Here is a 22,142-nt window from a genome sequence, read left to right on the forward strand (position 1 = left end):
GGCAGCACTTGGAAAAAGCAGAAGTTTGTTCTGCTCATTAGGTAAGAAGTGCTGCAGGGCACTTGTAATAAACCAGAATTTAAATTGAATCTAAATTTCATGTTTCCAATTACCCTAAGTAATACATCAACTTGATGATTTTTAGGTTTTTTCCTCACCAAGCTGGAGAAACAGGACAGTGTCATCCTGCTGCCTGGTTTCAGTTAGATGTAGTTATTTTATGTACAGATTTTCAAGCTTGTGAAAGAAGCATGGTACATTCTGATAAGTTCATTTTCCCTGAGTTTGTGAAGAAGCCTTTCAAACACTTGAAGTTAATTCAGTGCCTGGAGGTTCACCACCAGCTGAGAGCTGGCCCCATATGAGAGTCACTGAGACGAGGAGCCCCTTTCTGCTCAGTGGTGCAGAGCCTAGCAGGTGACACAACTAATACTGACCCAAGAGATGCTTTCACAGATCTGCTGGAGTTCATGGGAAGCTCCAACCCCCCAGAATTTGTGTGTTGAACTGGGATGGAGCTTAAGCACTGCTAATCCAGAGAAGCTACAAATGAAGTCTTCTCCCAGACATGAGAGTTCACCCGTATCCGCCTGCTCTCGCTGAAGCGTCACAGCACACACTCATAGACCTGTCAAACATGACACCTACACTATCAAACATGAAACAGTGATTCAGAAACATGTTCTGCACCACAGTGGCAATTACAAAGCTTAGTAACAATCACTTCTTCACACAGGAACTTTTTCGCTGTTGTTAAATTAACACCAGAAATATCTGGGTCAGAATGGAAAAGTTCACCCCATCTCGCCTGGCCACCCGTTTCAAAGAGAATAGCTAGTAAAAATAGAACAGGACTTGCTAGTAATTCTTCCAGTGTCCAAAGATTATGGTGAAAACTCAAACCAAACCAAAGAAAATTAGAAATGAAAGCTGCAGAGGAGGGGGGCTCCCTGAGGACAGCAGTGTTCAGCCAAACCAGGGCTGCCAACAAGAACTGCTCCATGGAGCAGAGCCAAGTGGTTACCAATCGACTGCACCTACATGCTTGGCCTCCCAGTGACTGCTGGTTCTCAAGTGCAATATGAGAACAAAAATAGAGCACAAGGGAACTGAAAGAGAAACCTTGCTCTAAATATTCCCACTTGTTTCTATTTTCCTCCTTTTGCTAACTCCACACCAGGAATTTTGTTTCCTCAAGGCAGAGAAAGTGGTTTATATACACTCTCTGAGGCTCACTGCTAGTTTCTTTCTGAAGGGATCTCTCACCCCTTCACAATTCTATTTAATTAATTCACAATTTTCTATTATAATTTTCATTTGATCAGTGTTTATATTGCACACCCAAATGGCCTTCAGACTCTTGTCAGGTCAGCAGTGCTGCCCACTTCATCATCTGTCTGCTCCTTTGTGTCACACATACACACCCACAAAGTGATGATCGTCCAGTGTAAGTAATTCCATAACTCAGCCTGTTTGCACCAAAATGTACTGTTTACTTGACTTTGAGACATAATACTAGATTCTGAAGGATTTGCCTTTTAATGAATGAGGTTATGGAGATGTTTGTTCAGCACATGCCACTCTTCGTTATGACATACAAGTCATTAAAGTTATTAAAGGTGGAGTCACAGTGATGCTCATAGTTCAGGTTTTCCATGAAGAATCCCTACTTTCAATTACTTGCAACTGCAACAGACTTCAGCTTTTACAGCTGGAGCTTTCAGTGGCAGGCAGCTGTCCTGGGCACAAGCAGCCTCTCCTCTGCCCTTGGAGTTAGGAAATGTGGTCCCAGTGTCTCTCCTGCCTGGCTTGCCTGTGCATGAGGCTCTTTGTGTTCCAGTATTCAAACCAGGAGGGAAGGAGCCCCACAACAGACCACAGGACCCCCTCACAAACAGTCTGCAAAGAAGCTCTTCCCACTTGGCTCCACGTAGATCCCTGCAAGAATCAGGATAGCAAGGGAAGCCTCAGCTTTTCCCCTGCCAAGATGGGTACACAGCTCTCTGCCTAATTCCAGACAGAGACAATTTTACAGGTTCATATGTCCAGTGTTATTTTGCCAGAATAATGATGAATGGCAGATCTGTAAGACCATTCACCTGGCTCCCAGCTCACACAACGAGTCACTGTAACTTCAGCTACATGGTTCTCATTCCATTTGGGAAACTCTCTGCAAAAACTGAAAAGAAAACAAACAACTTTGCACAAAGCCAGAACATTATTTTAACATGTTTACTGATTTTCTAAACAAACAAACATATTGTGGTATATCACAGCAGTGTTTACATGGAATGTCCTGCCCCTTGAAACCAAGCACTTGCATTAGACCACTCTCTGAGAAAAGTTTTGTTGGCTAAGCCCAGTGATGCCTTTAACTATTTAAATACGCTTTTTAATTCTGAACTTGCACTGCTGCTCAAGCTTTGAGCAGACTCAGTAGGGGATTACTGCATTTTAAGTACTGTTCAAAGCCAGTGGAAGAAAGGCTTCCAAGGAGCTGATCCCAAGCAATCTAGCTTGATGGATCCAGCTGTGCAGAACTGCCAGCACCCAGTAGTAATCTTCTACTGTCCCAGGATTTGCTGCTGCCTCTGTAAATGATTCTTTATGCAATTCATACCAAGAACAGTTTATACCTCTTCAGATTCCAGTTTTAGTCACCCTAGATGAATTACCCAGTTCCAAACAAGATAAGGAAGCAATATTAAAAAAAAAGGAAAAAAAGAAAAAAGAAAAATCGTCACTAATTATAGCTTGTGCTGCCACCCTTCATGTCTAAGGGTTTCACATTTTTTCAGCCTGATTTTGAATTTCCCATCAACAGATCATATGCCTTAACTAGAGCTGGTTCAGAACAGATGGAGTTTGAACAGATGAGTTGAAGCTTTCTCTGTGTTTGCATTTATTTTAGTGGTCAGTCATCTCACTGGGTCACCTCGATATAGCTGACCCCCACTATTCCCTTCCACATACCTTAAAGCAAAACAAATCCTGCAGCTTACATTGGGAGGATTATACATGAATACATTCCAAGGAGCAGCAGTTTATAGTTCACATGACATTTTACTGCTACCCTAGGAGAGGTGGATGAGCACAAGGAGCTGTTTGGACAGGAGACATCCCCAGTGGGCAGCACAACCTGTGCAGAGCCAGCCTGACACACCGGAGCACGCAGAGACCGGGATTAGCGGCGCTGGACGTCGGCCAAACCGCGTCTTACATAGGCCCCAACAAGGGTAACTTTTACTCAGATGAACATTTGTAAGCCATAAACCTATTTACTCTAAGGAGCTAAAGGATTTGAACAGAGAATCCCACGCCGTTCACTTCCTCAACCCTCGGCACGGGCTGGCCCGGCGCGCCCAGCCCCACAGAGGGGTTTGGGCTGCACTTCAGGCCATGTTTACATTCAGCTTTCACTTTTTGGGGGGGCATCTCTCAATAGCTACAGCATATTACATTACCTCAAGCCAAGATAGTAACACAGCTTGCAAACAGCAGTTTCTGCATTGCCAGACACTTAACTAGATGGTAGATTTATACCATTGTTCATGTTTGGTTCTTTAAAAAAAGACATCAGGAATACACCTCTAAGTGTGTATTAAATATAGCACAACCCCAAAATAAGAAAATAGTACTGTGGTCTGCTTTTAATGAGCATCATAAATTCTTTTTGAAGGCTCAATTGACATAAATGGAATTTAAAAAAAAAAAAACAACAGCAAATGCCTCCTCTCTATCACACAGGAATTCATAACATTTGAGATTGAATCCATGTGAGAAAACTCTGCAACAACAGCAGTTCATGCAATTGAAATCCCCATATGTGGTTCTTCCTCACTATATTCCTGATTTAGTGGTTTTGTCTTCTAATTTAGTTTTCATATAATTTGATAGTATGGAGCAATGATGAGCTGGGGCTTATTTAAGCCAAGGGAACTCAGATGACTACAACATGCCAACCACACATGCACCTCAAATAGATCTTCTGCAGTCTGGGTTGTACCAGATTTGAAAGTTGCAAGAAGCAGAAAACAGAAACATTTTTTCCAATAATAGGAAGTCAAGATCCATTTCTAAAATCTGCTCTATTTTTAAGAATTCCCAATAAATTCCTATGGAAGAATGCTTAACAAAAACAATTTAAAACTACAACACCACATGGATATGCCCCAAGGAAAACAAACAAGCAAATGCTGGTATAAGTACCCTGGTAAATCAATCCTAAAGACGTTTTTATTTTCATTTTTTTCTTATTGATAAATATTCTGTGCTCAGAAAGGTGAACTCAGCAGTAGCAAATAAAGTGACATGAAAACACTGCTATATTCTGACAGGCAAACTTATGCCCTTCTCAGCAGCAACCCCTCCCTAAGAACTTGTACAGAAAAACTGGAAAAATTTGGATCTATCTTTTTTTTGAACAGCAAGAGGGGAAAATAAAAAAAAAAGAAAAAAAAAAAAAGAAAAAAGCTTTCTGCCTTGCCCGGGAGGAAACCTTTGAAATGCAAAGTGAGGAGGAAGACCCAGCTTGTGGATAAATAGCACAGCCTTGGCTTCTGCACATCCCAAATCCTGCTACAACAAAGCATCAAAGCACTACAGAAAACTTCACAGCAGTGGACACTAAGATAACAGAGCCAAAAGAATTCAAGCATAACACTAATAGATAGATATTTCTGGACTCTGGAGTTAAATTAGCTAGCACTAAAACAACCACACTGCTGTGTCCTAATCAGCAAGAACAAACTTCTTAGAATCAGCATCTGTGGACCAAAAAAGGCTGGACATTGTTTTTGAAAATAATTTCTTCTCAGAAAGCCTGATTATTTTTTTTTTTAATTTTTTTTTCCTAAATTGGCTGAGACATTTTGTTAATTCAGCAAATAGTTTTGGAGAAAACAAAGTAAGAATTCAAGACAGAAGTCATCTTGCATTCGGTTTAGGATTTGATGCAGCACTTAGGTTCTTGCATCTCCAGATTAAACTCATGTAAAATGGAGTTCTCATGCCATGGGATTGTTTTCCTTATATTTAATTCAGTGTTTTCATGCAGGGGTCATGAATGAACTTCTCCTTTCCGGCTTTGAATAGGTGATAGGGCCAGGATGTTCAAACTTAGATTTCTCATTTGTTTTAAAGCTTTTCCACCTAAAATTTATATCTTATGCTAACATTCACATCCCAGCTCAGAGACTGGCTGGGCACTTCCATCTCACAGCTGTGGGCCCTGAGTACCTTGTCACACCCTGTGCTGCTGGCTGAATATCCACTGACATCTGCAAGGGCATCTCCAAGCAAGACAGGAATACAGCAGGACCCTCCCAGTACTTCTCTGGGCCAGTGATCTAGCCATTCTTCTCAGCTGCAGGAAAGCCACATCCTCTGTGCTAAACCAAACAGCCCTGTATTCTGAAAGAAATGCTCCAGCATTCAGTATTTCTCCAGGGACTACCACTCTTGATTCCAAAATTTGCTTCAAGAAATGGGGAAAAAGTTTCAAAATACAGCACTTTAAATCCACTTTAAATATTAAAATAAACTGAAGATCCTTGCTGTTTCAGAATACCAGAGTGACATTTTAAATGCTTGGAGAACTTCAGAAATCAGTCAGTGATGTTCCATAACGGTTTTGCAGAGTCATTTGGCACAGCAAGTCACAAAAGCAGGAGTAAACTCCTCTGAACATTTAATACTACTTTAATATTGTCTAGCATATATACCCAAAGAGAATTCTGAGCCACTGGAGCAAGAGATGGGCTGTATTTGCAAGAGAGTTCAGCTTCCCTCTCTCTAGAGGCAGGGACAAAGCCAAGGTGCCTTACTACAGCCCTCGATCCACAGGAGTCCAACCTGCAAATGCTGCCCTGAGAGTGCAGGGTTCCTGAAGGCTCTGGCATTTCCAAGCCAGCACATTGCCTGTGGCTCACAGCACATCAAACTCTCTCCTCCTGCAACAAGGGCAGCCTGCAGGAGCACTCAGATCTCCCTCCTGACCCTTTATCTTCTCAGTTTAGATTTCATCTCAAGTTTACTCAGGTAGCTCATGTGTTGTCTAGGTAACAGGTAGGGGAAAAGTTAGGGATAAAGAATAGAGCAGAGTTGTGTGAATGTCATAGTCCTAGTCCCAATAGAAAAAAGTTCCTAAAGAGTTAAATGTCCCCATGCAAGGGAGACAAGCAAGAGGAAAAGCTGTATTGCTAATCTTCTATCAGAACTCCCACGCAGTAGGTGGGGGACTACAACCAACAGATTTCTTTCCAGTAGGGATAAGTAAAAGACCTATTTTTATTTTAAATTAGACATTATTTTTATTGTAAGACCCTTGTTTCTGCTGCTTATGTATTTCACAAACACTGACTTATCAGACATGTCCGAGTTCTCTGCCTAAAGCTGATTCTTTAAAGAAATGCAGCTGTTTCCTAGAACGGGGCAGATAGACATCTTGCACACAAGCCATGGAAATCTTTTCTTCTCTGATGTTTCAGCATTGCATGGAGAAATTATGTAGAGCAGCAGGGCAGAAGAGCTATAACTGGACCAAGATATCCAGGAGATTACAAATAAGCAGCCCTGGGCAGCAGGAATAAGATCAAGAACTAAGCGGGGGCAGGGCAGTGGGGAAGGAATGTGTTTGGAAATCAGATGTCAGTTGGAAAAGGAGCCTGTGCCCAAGAGAACAAGCTCCTTTTCTGAGCCAGAACCAAATCCAGGAGTCCAGATTCCCAATATCTCACTATTGCCAGCAGTAATCACGAAGTCTACAGACCAGCTGTGCTCTTCTCACACTCCTCATTAACCAGGAAGGGGATGACAACCAACTCCTGCCCCTTACTTCACAGACCAAATCACAGGCAGCAGCACAGAAAACTACTGCATCACCCCTGAGTGCATGATTCTCATTTTTGCTTTCTATGACAGCTGTCTAAAAAGATCTTGCAAACACTTACAGGCCCACAACACTGTGAAGACCATTGTTCAGGCTGCAACAAAAGTGAGTAGTTCAAAATCAGGAAAAACCTGAAATAAAAACCAATTGTGTGATGGAAAACCTTTTGGCTTATGCCTATATAGCCTTTGGTTCCCCACACACCAGCTCCCAACAGCTGTTCAATATGCAGCAGAAGCAGTGGTCAAGCAGCTGGACACAAATTTTGTTTTCTCCACAGCTCAGTCCCTGACTGAACTTCTCCACAGGCCAGACTTACTGTGGAAAAGAAATCCTCCCTTTTCCAATAGCTACATGGAGGAACTTTTGGTTTATAAACTACATATTGGCCAGAAAGCAACAAGCTGATCCCTGGGACTTGTGTCAGCACCTGTCAGCTCCTCGGCAGCCGGGCTCCAGCGCCCAGCCCGCACCGAGCCTTCCCCACGGAGCCGGCCCATGGAGAAGCCACTCGGATTTCACACACCAGCCTATAGTTAGTAACTGAACCATCAAGGTTAAGCCTTGGGTGTCCTTCAGCTCTTCGTGAGATTTTTGACATGTGAGCGGGAAGCACAGGGCAGCTGCTGTGCTCTGTGCTGGCAGAATTGAACACCTCACACACAAACAAATGATGAAAATGTTTGTGAACACCTCACAAGTGGTGAAAATGCAGCTCCTGCAGCTTTACCCAGTGATATACAGCAGGGATTGCTGCCTTTGGCAGCTCAGGAAAGAGCTTACAGTGACTGATCATGTCTCATTTCCCAACAAAACCATGAATCACAATAAAAGCAAGAATGCATTTAAATCCAAGGAATCATCAAGAACATTTAATTCTCTCTCAGATTTCACCTGAGTATGGTTCAGCCACCAAAAATCTGAACCACCCTTTAAAAAAAATTTAAAATTCAAAATCATGTTATTACAGCTGTCCCATAAAATAGTGTAATGGCACAAAGACATTTTATGGGGACAGCTGTGATAATATATTATGCTTGCAGAAAATATTGAGCCAAAAGTTGTACCACAGTATTTGCTTGATTTTTACTTATATTTTCTCTTTTAAGTGTTCTCCCATTAGCTGTACAAGTAAACTGATGATAAAGCAATATCAAACCAAAACTGACTGTCTATTTTGGCACGGCATGAAAAACTGCAGCACTCTGTGCCCCACGCCAAGTGCCAGACATTTTTCTTCTGTAAATAAGGATCTTGTCCAGGTTATGGGCTAGAAGAATGTAAAGGGAAAGGTCTGAAATATTCAGACAGAATTCTGAAGCTTAAACTTTCAACATAGTTCTCAAAGCAACACGATGATATCAGTTCACAAATAGCTTAAGCAGAAGTCCAGCACAGTGGTAGCTGTCTCAGGCTACGTAACAGGCCTTTCAAAAGAGTATGAAGTAACAGAACTGAAATGTATTTGGCAAGATGCCATCACCCAGATGAGATCCCAGCCTCACAGATATGTACAGTACACAGCAATTCATCAGCTCATACCCTGTGGCACTGACATTTCTTCTGTCAAACCAAAATTAGCTGTAGCAAAAGTAAATTGAGCCCCACATGTGGAGCCCAGTAAGGCATGTTACACAAACTGCAATATTTCCCAAAAAAAAAGAAGAAAAACAAGTGGAGGAACAACAAATGAAACTTTCACATTCATCACCAGTAAAGAGAAAGCCTTCTGGGAAGGAAGGAAGAAGACTCAGGATAGGGGTTCAGAAAATAAAAACCACACAGCTGCTTTCCAAGTAGTGCACAAGGAAGTTCAAACCAGGCAGGCTTCCTCCCAGGATGCAGCACATCACCACAGCTCCTCAAGACTTCAAATTCCACAAAGACCTGGAGTATTTTGTCCTACAGAAGGGTACATGCTAGCCTTTTGCATACAGCCCATCCACCCAAGCTAGAGGAAAAACACAGAAAACGTATCAGAGGCCAGATTCTAAGTGCTGCTCATCTAAGCAGCTTAGGTGAGTTAGAGAACAAAAAAAAGAAAATTAAAAAAAAAAAAGAAAAAGTTAAGCATTAAGCACAGGAATAGAAGCACAAAAAATACTTCAAAAATTTAGTTACACAAGCAGAAGAACTTGATAATCAGAGCTAACAGTGATGCAAACCTCCACCCTTCCTGGATATCTGAACCCCTTTAGAGCTCCAGCATTTCCACGCTGGACTACGCAAATGAAATTAAGACATCTCAAATATGCCATTGGTGCCCAAACTCATGTCCATGCAGGACATCTGCTAGTCCACTTCACAGAACATGGCTTCTATGTCCAGAAGAACCACAATGACCACCTCCTTTGTTCTCCAGTGGAACACAAGATGCCAGACTGCCTTTGGATTTTAACTCCTACTCATGGGCTGCTTTAGCCTGCTTTGCTAAAAGCCCAAATCTTTGCAATAAATTCTCTATTAGTGGTTGGAGTGGAAGTTCCAGGAAGTTCCTCAAGTACTTGGTGCAAGCTCTCTGCACTAGGAAGTGACACAAATCACACCAGTGCATCACTGCCAACTGGCAGGGCAGCTTCAGCCCCACAGCCAGGACAGGCAGAGCTCACAGAAATACTCTGTCAAGCTTAAGCAGGGGAAAAAAAAAGGAAAAAAAAAAGAATGAATGAGTAGCATTGACAAGAAGAGCACTCTCTTAATCTGTATTTGCATAGCAACTAATACAACAAAGCCCATTAAGAGTTCAGTTTTTAAACAAATCATAATGCAAATATTTTCCTGCTGGCGCCTCTGCCACCCCCAAGGAGCTGGAGCTGCCAGCCGTGTCTGGTCACGGAAAGGTAAGGAAGAGAGGATTCCCCAGGAGACTGGGGCTCCTGCACACAGGAAGGGTAAATGGTTCAGCACATCAAGAAGGGGTCTTACTGCTAAGGAGGAGGCAGAAGCAGAAAGCAGGACAATGCACTTCACACCACAATGAAATAACATCTGCTTCCCACATCTGATTCAAAGGCAGGATCATTTAACAATAAAGACCGACATTCCTAAAGTACCTTGAGGGACTTTTCCAGTCTAAAGGCACTCTGGACTTTCAAATTTTCAAAAAGCTTTAGAAAAACATGTAGACTCCAGAATTATCTTTTACTCTTCATCTGTCTCCTCTGGGACGAACCCAAACAGAAAAAAAAGGCTTTTGAGACATCTCATGACTACTCCAAACACAAGTGTTTGCTACATCTACAGCCTGCCTGGGACAATCAGTCACCTCTTGCAAGAGACTAGAATCTGTCTCTTTTCGATGTCACCAGCACCTCCACCAAACCAAACATTTAATGCACCTACTTGGAAAAGTTTATTTAGTGGGAACCCTGCCACTCTAAACAGCTCCATTATCCTGGGTACAACTGCACTGAAAACTCTCAGCAAAATGCAAAGTACACACCATTCCTGGCTCCCCAGTCCTGCCACCTCCCTACAACTTGGTCTGGAGATTGTGTGGGCTGATGGATGAGGGCACTTGAAGTCTGACCTGGCTCACTGCTCAGTCCTGTGATCACCCACTTTAACACAAAGAAGGTGGGGTAAACAGGGTGGGGAAGAGGTCGATACAATCACCCCTTTTGGCAGCAGTCAGAGCAGATCCAGTATTTCACAAACCACATCCCGAGTTGGGCAGTCATCACTGTTACCCAACTCACATGAGACAAAATCCTGTTTCTCAAATCAGAAACGCAGAAATCTAATGTGATATTTGTCAAGCAAGCACGTGTTTCAGATTTGAAACCACTTTAGTGGTAAAACCACTCTGTATAAAGACCACTTTATAGGGTCTTCTATCAGAGGCTGCTGAAATCCCACCACAGTTCACTGCAGAAATTACTCAGAACACCTCTGTCTGGTTTCAGGAGTTTCTTTTGACAGTTATCCAACACACAGAAGCACATCTTTAAGAGTGCACTGGGACTACCCATCCCAGCTTTATGTTCGCCTCCAAGGGTTTGAAAAAAATCCAAACAATAACATTAGATCCATTCCCTGGCATGACACTGCAAAGGACATTTCTGTAACACATCTGTGCCAGCAAAGCCCCAAGCACAGGAACTATGCACAGGGGTTTTCAAGGAGTTTGACACAAACTAAATTGGAAATGACTGATGCTGGGCAGATCTGTGAGGGCCTTCTCACAGATGCCATTTGGCATTAGAGTATACTGCTCTGGTAGTTGAAATTACAAACTCCCCAGAGGTGCCAGAGGACAGCATCAGGGTCAGGAGCCAGCCAGCAAAACCATACAAGGCCAATATAAATTGTAACAGCCAGTACCTAACCCCAAGAGGTAAAGGAGAAAGCCTCACTGCATTCACAGGCAGATTGCTGGAATTAAAAATAAACAATGAGAAAAAAGGAACAAGTAAATGTGCTGACAGAAAGCTGATGTGCTCTTTGTGAAAGAGCGTGCCCAGGGCAGCAGCCTGGAGGCTTCACAGAGACTGAGCCTGGGGGGTCTTAGAATCACAGAATCCATCAGGTTGTAAAACACCTCTGAGGTCACAGAGTGCAACCTGTGACCCAACACCACCTTGTCAACTGAATCATAACATTGAGTGCCATGTCCAGTCTTTACTTAAACACCTCCAGGGATAGTGACTTCAGCACCTCCCTGGGAAACCCTTTCCAATGTTTAATCACCCTTTCTGTTAAGAAATTTTTCCTAATGACCTACCTAAACCTCCGCTGGTGCAGTTTAAGACTCTGTCTTCTCATCACTTGTTATCTGGGAGAAGAGCCTGACAACCACTTCGCTCCACTCTCCAGTCAGGAAGTTGAAGAAAGCAAGAAGGTTCCCCTCGAGCCTCTTTTCCTCCAGGCTGAGCCCCCACAGCTCCTTCAGCCAGTCCTTGTGCTCCAGACCCTTCCCCAGCTGCGTTATCCTTCTCTGGACACGCTCCAGCCCCTCACTGTCCTTCCTGAATTGAGAGGCCCCTCTCCCGGCGCAGGGAGCCGGGCTGGCCCCGCTCCGGCCGATACTCACATCCGCCCCACGCCCTCGTACATGCGGGTCTCGTCCACCAGCATCATCACCTCCGTGTCGGTGAGGTGCGCGTGCTTCTTGGTTTTGGTGAGCTGTTCGATCTGCAGGTCGGCCAGTTTCACCTTCTGCTGCGTGTCCATCACCTTGGCCTGCAGCTCCGCGAAGGCCTGGCCAGGGGAGAGCGCCGGGGTGAGGACAGGCGGGGGCACAACCGGTCCCGGGCTGCGGGCACGAGGGGACCGCCCGGCGACCCCGGCACACGGAGGGGGACACGAGGGGACACACACAGTGGGCAGGACGCACAGTGGAAGGGTGGGACACAAGGAGGGAGCACACATGAAAGAACACACGGGCGGGGGTCTCGTACCTTCTTCAGCTCCAGATCCACGGGCGCCGCCATCTTGTCCGCGCAGGGCGCATGCGCGGAGGGGCGGGGGCTGTCAGGGCCCCACCTGCGGGCGGGACGCGCTGTGGGACCGGCACCGGCACCGACCGGGCCGGGGCTGCCGTGGCACCGGCACCGACCGGGCCGGGGCTGCCGTGGCACCGGCACCGACCGGGCCGGGGCTGCCGTGGCACCGGCACCGACCGGGCCGGGGCTGCCGTGGCACCGGCACCGACCGGGCCGGGGCTGCCGTGGCACCGGCACCGACCGGGCCGGGGCTGCCGTGAGGGCTCCTGGCGCCAGGCCGCGGTGCCGGCAGCACCGGTGCGGTTGTGGGCCCGAGACCGCCTCGCCGGGCCGGCCCCCCTGGGTGTCCCCGGGCTGACAGTGCCGTGCAGGGTTGGGAGAAGGCCCAGAGCGGCCGGAACGGGAGAGCCATCCCTGCCATACTGGGAACCATAGAATATTAAGGAGCTGGAAAGGACCTTAAATATCATCTCATCCCAACTCGCCCCTGCCTCCAGTAGAAACATCTTCCACTATCCCAGATCACTCCAAGCCCCATCGAACCTTGCCTTGGACATTCCCAGGGATGGGGCAGCCACAGCTTCTCTGGGCAACCTGTTCCCATCCCTCACCACTCACACAATACAGAATTTCTTCCATATATCTAGCCTGAATCTTCCTTCTTTCAATTTGTGCCTGTTACTCCTTGTCCTGTCACTGCAGTGCCTGGTGATGAGTCCCTCTCTGGCTTCTTTGGAGGCCCCTTCAGACACTGAAAGGTTGCAATGAGTTCTCCACTCAACCTTTTCTTCTCCACCAGAACAGCCCCAGCTCTCTCAGTCTATCTTCATAGGGAAGATCTGCTCCTCTTATCAACTTTGTGGCTTCCTCTGGATTTGTTCCAGCAGTTCCATATTATTATTACGTTGGAGACACCAGAACTGTACATGCATCACCTTCACTCTGCTCCTTTGGATGCAGCTCAGGATCCTGTTGGTTTCGCCCTGTCTCAAGGCTCTCTAGCAGAGCTAGCAGCTCCCCCCACTCTCACTTCCCCCTCATGGAAGAGGGAAGAACTGGTTTTGAGGTTATTTTTACTGCAAAGTAAGGAATCATTCCTGACCCACCATATGAAGTGATGCTTGCTGGAATTACCTCAGCTCCAAGAACCTGCAATCACCCCAAGAACAGCTGGGATTCCTTTCAAGAGAGGTGTGAGTCCAGCTCTGGATTTTTTTTTTTTTTCTTTTTTCTTGCCAAATCATAGAACCATCATAACAGTATTTGGTCAGAAGGGACCTTTAGGGTAATCCTTCCAGTGGACCAGGTTACTCAAAGCCACATTCAGTCTGGCCTTGAACACCTACAGGTATGAGACAGCTACAGCTTCTCTGGGCACCCTGTGCCAGTCTCTAAATGCCAAATGCTGGCTTAAAACCAGGGACCATTCCCATGTGAATGGATCAGTGGCCAGAGTGGCTTTATTCATACAGGAGGCAGCTTTGCTTGGTGAACAGACACACAAACATCACTCCCTTCCCAAAGTACCTGCTGGCAAAGACCAAGAGAATCTCTGAAATAATCCACAGGGGGCCAAGCTGGGATGGATCCTGCCCCCAGCCCCTTACACCACACTGCTCCTCAAGGATCACACAAGCTGATCCAGCAGCCCTGACCACACTCAGGATCCCTGCTGCTCTTGGAAGTACCCCATCTGCACAGAATGGGTGCCAAATACAGCCTTCAGGATTTTGACTCCTTTCCACCTCCATGATTAAATTGACAACCCAAGTGTTTGTTACAAAGTGTTATTTATTAGAATATTACATTGCACTTAAAAAATAAGGGAGGTCTGACCCTGTCATCTTGACGTACATGAAGGATGCAGGGCCAGTCCTACAATAAATATAAATACTATGTACAGTTTATCTAAAATAAATATATAATTTAAAATGAAAAATATCTTGTTAAATAGCTGTTACCCTCCCCACCCCCCCCCCCTTCCCTCCTGCGGCGAAGGAAGCCCCGAGCCCGGTCTCCTCCCTTTCACAGCTTGTTCCTCGGCACACACTGCAGTGGACGGAGAGCCGCCGGAGAGCCCCCGTGCCCCCGGTCAGCACCGCTCCGTCCCGGAGATGGCCACGGAGCTGCCGCAGTGCCGCCGCTGCCCGAGCAGCCCCGCCGGTGCCGTCCTGGCGCTCCAGCGAGCCCCCAGCGTGCCGCAGCCCCGTGCCGCTGGCGCCGCGGTCTCGCCTCTTCCAGGAGGTAGAAGTGCATTAGTGCCGGCCCCTGCAAGAGAGAGGCGGGAGAGCTCACACCGAGAGCCGGGGATGTTCTGCCACAGAGCGCTCCCTGCGTGGGGGGACAGAGGTGCCGAGCCACCCAGCCCCGCGGGAGAAACCTCGTGCCCCTCGGGGCTGGAGCCAAGGTACTCCACCGTGCTTCCCTTCCAAGGACCACAGCACTTTTTCCCCTGGACGCATCCACCCCAATAATCCCCAGGGTTTAAGGGGGACAGTGAGGAACGCTTTGTGCCAAGTCTCCTTCCTGAAAATTCAGCTGCTATGAACAGCTAAAATTCCCACCCCCGACACTTCGACAAACATGACAGAAATTCTCAGAAGGCATTACTTCATCCTCACAAAGAACAATGAGTTTTCTTTTTTTTTTTTCCAAAGAAGAGAAGTAGCTGTAATATGTATGACCACATCTAACGTCAGGATTTAGATCAGATCAGAGGAAGTTTGACAGATTTTCAGGCCTCAGCCCTGCAGCCAACCCTGGGGCAGAGCACACGCCCCAGCCCAGCCAGAGGAACTGTGGCACTGGCTGGCAGCAAGATCCCCCCTTGCCAAACTGATAGGCACTGCTTTGCTGCAAGTAATACACAGAGTGGGAATGAAAAGGAAAGGGGTTTTTTACACGTGTATATAAATAGAGGCAATATCTAAGGAGGGGAAATGACTCAGAGGGTCACAGAGGGAGCAGAATGAGTGGGGGAAAAAAAACTAAACAAAACAGAAGCAGCTTCCCTACTACCAAACATCCCCAAAGCATGGAACACCACCATAGAGCATGAACTTCGGGTTAGAAAGAAGGATGTAGGAATGATAGAGGTGCCAAGGAACAGGGATTTCAGCAGGAAGGGGAGAAAAGAAGACTGGAACCCCACAGGGCAGCCCAGACTCTCAGCCAGCTGCTTCTCCAGACTCAGGCTGCCTTCAGCTCCTGCCTAGCTCTGGCACAGGATCCACATGGCAGACCCAGCCAGCACAAACAGCAGAGCCCCAGATGTCCACCAGCCCCACTGCTGCCCCGTGCCCAGCTAGGGGCTCACCTCGCCAGCACCTGGCATCCTCAGTGATTCACAGTGATGCCCAGCTTGATTTTCTCTTCGTTTTCTACATCGTAGCCACCCCTCTTGTGACACCTGCGAGGCCAAGCAAAGGGATGCTCAGGGCATGGAGAAGCCCTTGCCACCCTCCTTGTTGCACATGATCTTCCCAGGGACACAGATCTGAGAGCTCAGTCCCATCCCACTCACCTGAGCATCAGCAGGGCTGCGATGATGACGAGACACAGGGAGGACAGGACAACAGCAACGACGGCCAGGGCTGTGGTGTGGTCGTAGGCGCTGGGAGGGTGCTCCACCGGCAGCAAGAGGCCATGGCAACGTTCTCCATGATAGCCTGGCTGGCATCTGGGCAAGAAGGAAACTCATAAAGGTCAGTGGTGAGCGAGGACAGGAGGTCTTTGTGTTCCTCACACCCCATAGGAAGGCAATGCCTCAGTGCTCAGCCTTATCCAGCACCCTGCCTGTTCCCCTCGGTCCCCACACCCCCGAGCTGGGAGGTCTGATGTCACCATCATCTCTATTGTACTAGTAAATTAAGCTTCTCCTGCACCTAGTGAAGACTCCTAGAAAGGGTGAGCTCTCCCCCAGCAGAAGGCACTGGGGTCTGTGCTCTTCCCATTCACCCCCAGGCAGACAGGTTGCACAGGTCACCTGTGGAAGTGGGAAGGGAGCAGTGAGGAAACTGGCCCAGCATTTCCCATAGAGCAGGATGTCCCTGCACACCCTGCCAGCTCAGAGGTGTCCCATCCCTGGAGACTTGGGAGGTTGCTCATGTAACAGAAATAACGCTCCACACAGGCTGGGAGGCTTCCAGCCCTCCCTGAGCCACATCGCACTGATGCAACCAGATAAATATATCCCTCTATATCCAGCACCACTGACCCTCAGGCTGATCTCCAAGCCGGACTCAGCCCAGCTCTCCTCCTGGGCTCACAATGCCACACGACAGCATCACCTCCCAGGCACAGCAGCAAGGCTGGACACGTGGCAAAGGTGCAGGACCCAGTCCAACAGCATCCTCATTTCACCCTGTGCCCCAAGAAGCAACACTCCAGGAGACCCTGTGACAGAGGCACAGCCAACCACCAAGAGCAGCCACCACTGAGTGACACCAGTCAACACAAGGCCTCTTTATCAGAGGAGACTGGGGCAGTTGGCCACTGCTACTAAAAACTCTGGTGGCTCTGAGAGATGCCATCGAGGGATGGACCACTGTGCTGAAGAGATGCAGCCAGCCCCCAAATTCCTGCTGCTTTCCTGTGTCCCAGGTTCTCTCCCAGCTCCAGGGATCTGGGCAGGAGACACCTGGCTGTCCCAGTCCTAGGCCAGGGTGTTGCAACCCAAACTGAGCCTGCAAAGGTGTCCCTTCACTGGCAGTCCCGAGTCCCCCATGCAGGGGGCCCAACTTCATGACAGCTTCAACAGGGAGAAACTAGGGAGTTAGATGAGCTCTGTGGAGCTTGATCCCTGCAGATTGCAGATCTTGTGGGCACCATAAGCCAAGGAGCTATTATCTTCCTGGGGCTCAAGGCTGGGTGGCTCAGAGGATTGATAGTGAAGAACAAAGCCTCTTACATATCTGCCAGCTCAAGTCCTACCCACGTCAGCAGGGATCAAATCTGCACCCCGGGGTGTTTCCCGCAGCAGCAGTGCTGTATCCAGGTACCCCAGCAGCAGGCAAACACTTTCTCCTCCACTTGCCTCATCTAGTCCCTGCTTGCTCTGCACCCCTGGGGGAGTGGGCAAGGAGGGGTACACAGCCCTGTCTTTCATCAGGTCAAGGGACAGGTCAGGCATGGCTTTGGCAGCCTGTCCCCAAAGGTGCTGCCTCCACTCTCTTTTGCTGGCAGCAGGGGAGAGATGCTCCTCCCAGCTCCACTGATGTGCCCTGACAGATGCAGGAGCCCTGAGACCTCAGAGCAGGGGATTTACAGTGACAGGGTCAGGATGAGGCTTCCCACATCAGACCTGCAGAAGCCCTCAGCTGCCAGAGCCCAGCCCTACACACACCATTCCGCAGTCCCCAGCATGGCAGCTCAGCCAGAGCTCACTGTGCTGGCACAGAACCCTGCCTCTAAGGCCATGACAAGTTTTGGGGGAGGGGTGGACACTTTTCGAGAACTACAAGGAAGAGGCCAAGTCAGAGTTGTCCCTGCATGGGTTGGGAACATGCACTAAAAATACCTCTGCTTTTCCTCTGCCCAGCCTGGAGAATTGAAAGCACCATGACTAAGGCTCCCCCCCTCCCCACACAGGCACACGCCAGCAACTCACATGCAAGAGGGAGCTCCCAGCTCTCGGATGTACTTGCACTCGCCGTGAATACAGAAATCCTTGTACTTCCGCAGGCACGGGTCTCTCTTCTTCCCCAGGCCTTTGCCTTTTCTTCTTTTATTGCCGTTCCCTTTTTTCTTGGGAGTAACGAGGCCTTGAGGCTTTGACAGGAAGGCAACTGAAAAGCAATTTGGGAGGGAGAGAACAGCAGTCAAATCGGCTCCACGTGCCAACCAAAGGGAAGGCAAAGTCACATCCCAGGGCTGCCACAGCTGCTCAGCCCTGGCTCCCACAGCTCTTTGTGCTGGGAGCTGCCCCCAAGCCCGGGGTGGGGGGACATTTTTTTTTTCAGCTCCTCACAAATATCATGGCCTTTCCAATTCATAAGAACAATTCTCAAGGAAAGAAAGGAGTCGGGCAGGGGGAACAGAGCTTTATACATCTCAAATGCTACTATTATATGCACCAGTTTCCACTGAATACAGAACATTGCTAATTGCCCCTTTATCTGCCCTTTATTTCCCTGACAAGCACAGACTTTTCTAAGACCCTATTCATGGCTCTGATGGGCTCTCATTCCCGTGGGCACAAGGATGCCTTACTCACCCCAGGGCAGGATTAAAAGAGCAAGCCTGCCTTAAGTTTTGGTTTTGCAGAGCCAAAGAGATGACGAGGGCATCGTTCGCATGAATTACAACGGTATGTTTTAATTGTGGTGCAGGAACCAGCGGCTTTTGCTGCCAGGCCAGCCCCCTGCTGGGTCGGTGGAAGCTGGAGCACCAGGCTCCTCACCCAGACACAGCACAACACTAGCAACGCTACTCGAATGGTTTTAAGGTGTGCAGATGCCAAAAAAAATCAGCTCCCAGCTTGATCTCACTAGGTGTTGAGGTACTGGAGGGCACTCACTGCTCCAAGGGGGGTTTTTTAAGCTCTCCCCGAGCTACGGTGCTCAGTAACCCCGGTGAACCCAGCCCAGGGCTGCTCGGGAAGGAGAGTGCAGCAGAGTCCAACCTGGCAAGCTGTAACCTGTGCAGTTCCTTCTCAGCCACTTCCTGACAGAACCAGCGCCTCTCGTGCTGGCTCACACCGCTTGCACACCTAGCAAAGTTATTTCGACATCCTCCACACTGTGCCTGGAGAAAACCGATGCTCCAGGAAACTCTGCGGCTTGGAGAAACCCCCGGATGAGGCTGACAGCAGAGGCTGCTCCGTCCCCTGCCCTGAGGGTTATCTCCCAGCCACAGCCAGCCGACACACAGGCTGCGTTTCCCGAGGGCTGAGTCCCCCACCAGCACCCCGGTGCGAGTGGCTCAGCCCGGTCTTGCCAGCTTTTTGCCACAGTCTGCTGGCACAGCCAGAAAACAGAGAAAAACACGGAAAAATGGGAGAATGAGCTGTAGGGAGCAGAGCACGCTCCTGGTGCCAGGTACTGCCCTCGGCACACCGAGTGCGCGAAGCACAGGTACGTGTCACCCCTCAGCCCGCCACGGTCCCGTCCAACCCCGGCACAGCCTCTAGTGCCAGCCCGGGGCAAGGAGCCCGGCGTGGGTGCTCGGGAGCCCCAGAGAGCGGCAGTGCCCCCATCGCCCCCGTGGCGGGGCCGCCGGCTGACGAGCCCGGCCGCGGAATGAGGAGCAGCCACGCGTGGGCGGCGGTGACTCACGGCGGTCCCCGCGCCACGGCCACCGCCGGCCGGGCAGCGCTGCTCCCCGGACACGGCAACCCCGCCACGAGGAGCTCTGTCTCCTCCCGGCCACGCAGCTGAGAGCCGGGACCCCTGCAACCCGCCCTGCAGGGGACTTCAGGAACACGGAGAGCCCCTGGCAGGAGCGGCACTGCTCCGTGCTGGTGCCCCACGGGCTGCTCCCACTCGGGTCTGCTAGGTACCTGGGGACTGCTCCCACCCAACACTGCGAGTCCCTCCGAAATGGAGCCGGAGCTGCTGCCGGGACACCCGCGGGACTGAGTCGAGCTCAGCCCGGCACGTTCGCGACCCCTCCAGCGCCAGCTGCCCCCAGCCCAGCCCATCGAAGGATCCCGACCGCTCCCTGGGACCCCTTATTCCGTCCATACCTCTCGGCAGCTCGCTGAAGTCGTCCCCCGAGGCCGCTCCGCCTCCCTCCTTCTCCGGGCTGCCGCCGAGCAGCGGGGCCGTGGCCGGGACCGGCACCCCGCCGCCGCCCTTGTGCAGCACCTCGTTGTGCAGCTCGTCCCGGCGCAGCCCGCCCGCCGCCGCCGAGCACACTGCGGAGACAGCGGTCAGGAGTGGGGGCTGACACTGCCCTGCCCTCCCCACGCGGCACAGGGACCAATCTTCCCGTCTGCCCGCACCCGGGACCAGGACCGGCATGCCCAACACCATTCCCTCCACATGTTCCGGACTCCCCAGTCGGGCTGGGATGTGTTACCCGCAGCCGGGACCCTCCCCACGCGATCCCGTACCTGCCGCCAGCAGCGCTTGGATCAGCACCGCCCGCCCGTCCATGACCCGCGGGCACACACGTCCAGCCGCTGCCGTGCTCCGCTCGCTCCCGCAGCGATGCCCGTTCTCCGGCACAGCGGCCCCGCGGCCGGTAGAAAGCTGCGGGCGGCGGGGCGGGGCGGGGAGGGGCTGAGCGACCGCCCCGCCCTCGGGAAGGGCTTCCCCACCGCCCCCGGGGGCGTCCCGCCGGCCGCCACCGGCACCGGGTCCAAGGACCCTGGTCTGGGCCCGGTGGGTTCTCCTCGCTCAGGAGGCGGGCCAGGGACCCCAGAGCCACCGCTGCGCCGGTGCCGCCGCGGGCTGGGCTGGGCGGTGAGAGCCCGGGCAGAAAAGGATCTCCGCAGGGTGCGGAGAGAAGGGGCTGACATGGAAAAAGTGCGGCCCCAGCCGGGGAAGAAGAGGGGGATCCCGATGGTCCCCGTGGCCCCGGCTGGTAGGTGCCCGAGGTGGCCCGAGGGTGATGGGGGAGCGAGTGCACCTCACAAGAGGAGCATCAGGTGAGAGGCAGGAGCTGAAGAGTCAGGGCTGCGCCTCTTCCTGGCCCTAGGGATGGGATGAACCTCAGAAAGGGGACACACTGTCACCCATGTGCCACTGCACCAGCAGTGGGTCAGGGAGGTGGTGGCAATCTGAGATGGCAGCAGAGACCCTTTCTATCCCCAAGGCCCCCTTTGTGCCCCTATGCAGCCCAAGTGATTGAGTCACAACCTCATCTCATAACACCCCCCCAGGCAGCCACTGTCCCTGTCCCTGTCCCAGCCTGCTGCTTGGGCACTGCCAGAGCTTCCCCATCCCCTTCACCATGCTGGCAACCATGTGCTGTGTTTGGCCCCATCCTCAGCACAGATGACAACACAAAAAATGTCACTGACGTCAGTGCCAGGTGAGTGCAGGGTCCTGCCCCAACTCTCCTTTGGGCCAGCAGAGGCCCCTGGCTGTTTTCTCGAGGTCCTGAGCCCCCAGCCCATGGATGGCTTGGGTTCAGCTAGCCATGAGCAAATATTCCTGCTATTGTTGTTGCTGTCTCCAAGGAATACCACCGGATCTGGCACCCCCCGCTCACACCCTCCTTCTTGCTCAGACTTGACTTTTGCAATTGTTTGCTGGATGTTTTTCCTTCCGCCTCCTCTGGCCATCAGGAGCCCAAAGCCTTTGGCAGCAGAGCGAGGTGGTGGCACGGGCGAGGGGCTGTGTCCCTGGGCAGTCCTGCACACTGGCTCCTGGGGAGGTCCCCATGTTGGCATGGAATTTTTTGCCCCTGCCAGTCCCCCACCACGTCTCCAAGGCCGGGCTGGGTGTGTGCGGGCAGCGTTTGCCAGCTGCCCTGGCACCTCGGGAAAGGGAGGTACCAGCTCACGTCAGCTGCCAGGGAGGCTGCTGGCACAGAGGATTGGCAGTGGGCAAGGGTGGGGGAGATGTGTGCGGGCTGCTGATCCTGCCTGCCTCTGCTTCCTGCCTCTGCCTCCTGCTGCCTCTTCCCCTCTGCCTCGCACAGCCTCCTGTGAACCCTGCCCACCTCCTGCAGCCCCTCACAGCCTCCCTGCCAGTCATACCCCATCTCATGCTGCTGAGGCAGCCTCCACAGGGCAGAGAGGTGAATCCCGGGAAGGTTTGGATGCCTCAGGGCGTCCCTGATGCTCCTTATGGATGGGTCCTCCTTGGCAAGGGTCTCCCCATGGTCCCCAGCCCAGCTAAGGGCACCCCTCCACACACCAT

At 50.5% G+C, this 22,142-nt stretch overlaps 2 protein-coding genes across 2 annotated transcripts in view; both read right to left on the reverse strand.

Annotated features, from left to right (window-relative positions):
* The window catches only part of PFDN1 (prefoldin subunit 1), a 31,498-nt gene extending 19,100 nt beyond the window's left edge, over positions 1 to 12,398 (reverse strand). Inside the window, exons 1-2 of the mRNA XM_023936219.2 lie at positions 12,289 to 12,398; positions 11,922 to 12,088 (exon numbers count right to left, since the gene is read on the reverse strand). Coding sequence (XP_023791987.1) covers positions 11,922 to 12,088; positions 12,289 to 12,321 — 200 coding nt within the window. The 5' untranslated portion in view covers positions 12,322 to 12,398. The remainder of the gene's footprint in view (positions 1 to 11,921; positions 12,089 to 12,288) is intronic.
* Positions 12,399 to 14,106: 1,708 nt separating this feature from the next.
* Positions 14,107 to 20,490, reverse strand: HBEGF (heparin binding EGF like growth factor). Its single transcript, XM_086851893.1, has 6 exons — positions 20,387 to 20,490; positions 20,018 to 20,188; positions 17,942 to 18,119; positions 15,857 to 16,012; positions 15,650 to 15,742; positions 14,107 to 14,601 (listed from the first exon to the last, which is right to left on the reverse strand). Exons 1-5 carry the CDS (start codon positions 20,427 to 20,429, stop codon positions 15,670 to 15,672), a joined length of 621 nt encoding a protein of 206 aa, XP_086708019.1. The 5' UTR covers positions 20,430 to 20,490; the 3' UTR covers positions 14,107 to 14,601; positions 15,650 to 15,669.
* Between the last annotated feature and the right edge of the window lie 1,652 nt (positions 20,491 to 22,142).

Source organism: Cyanistes caeruleus, chromosome 15 (assembly GCF_971803275.1).
Source record: "Cyanistes caeruleus chromosome 15, bCyaCae1.hap1.1, whole genome shotgun sequence".
Taxonomy (NCBI): Eukaryota; Metazoa; Chordata; class Aves; order Passeriformes; family Paridae; genus Cyanistes; species Cyanistes caeruleus.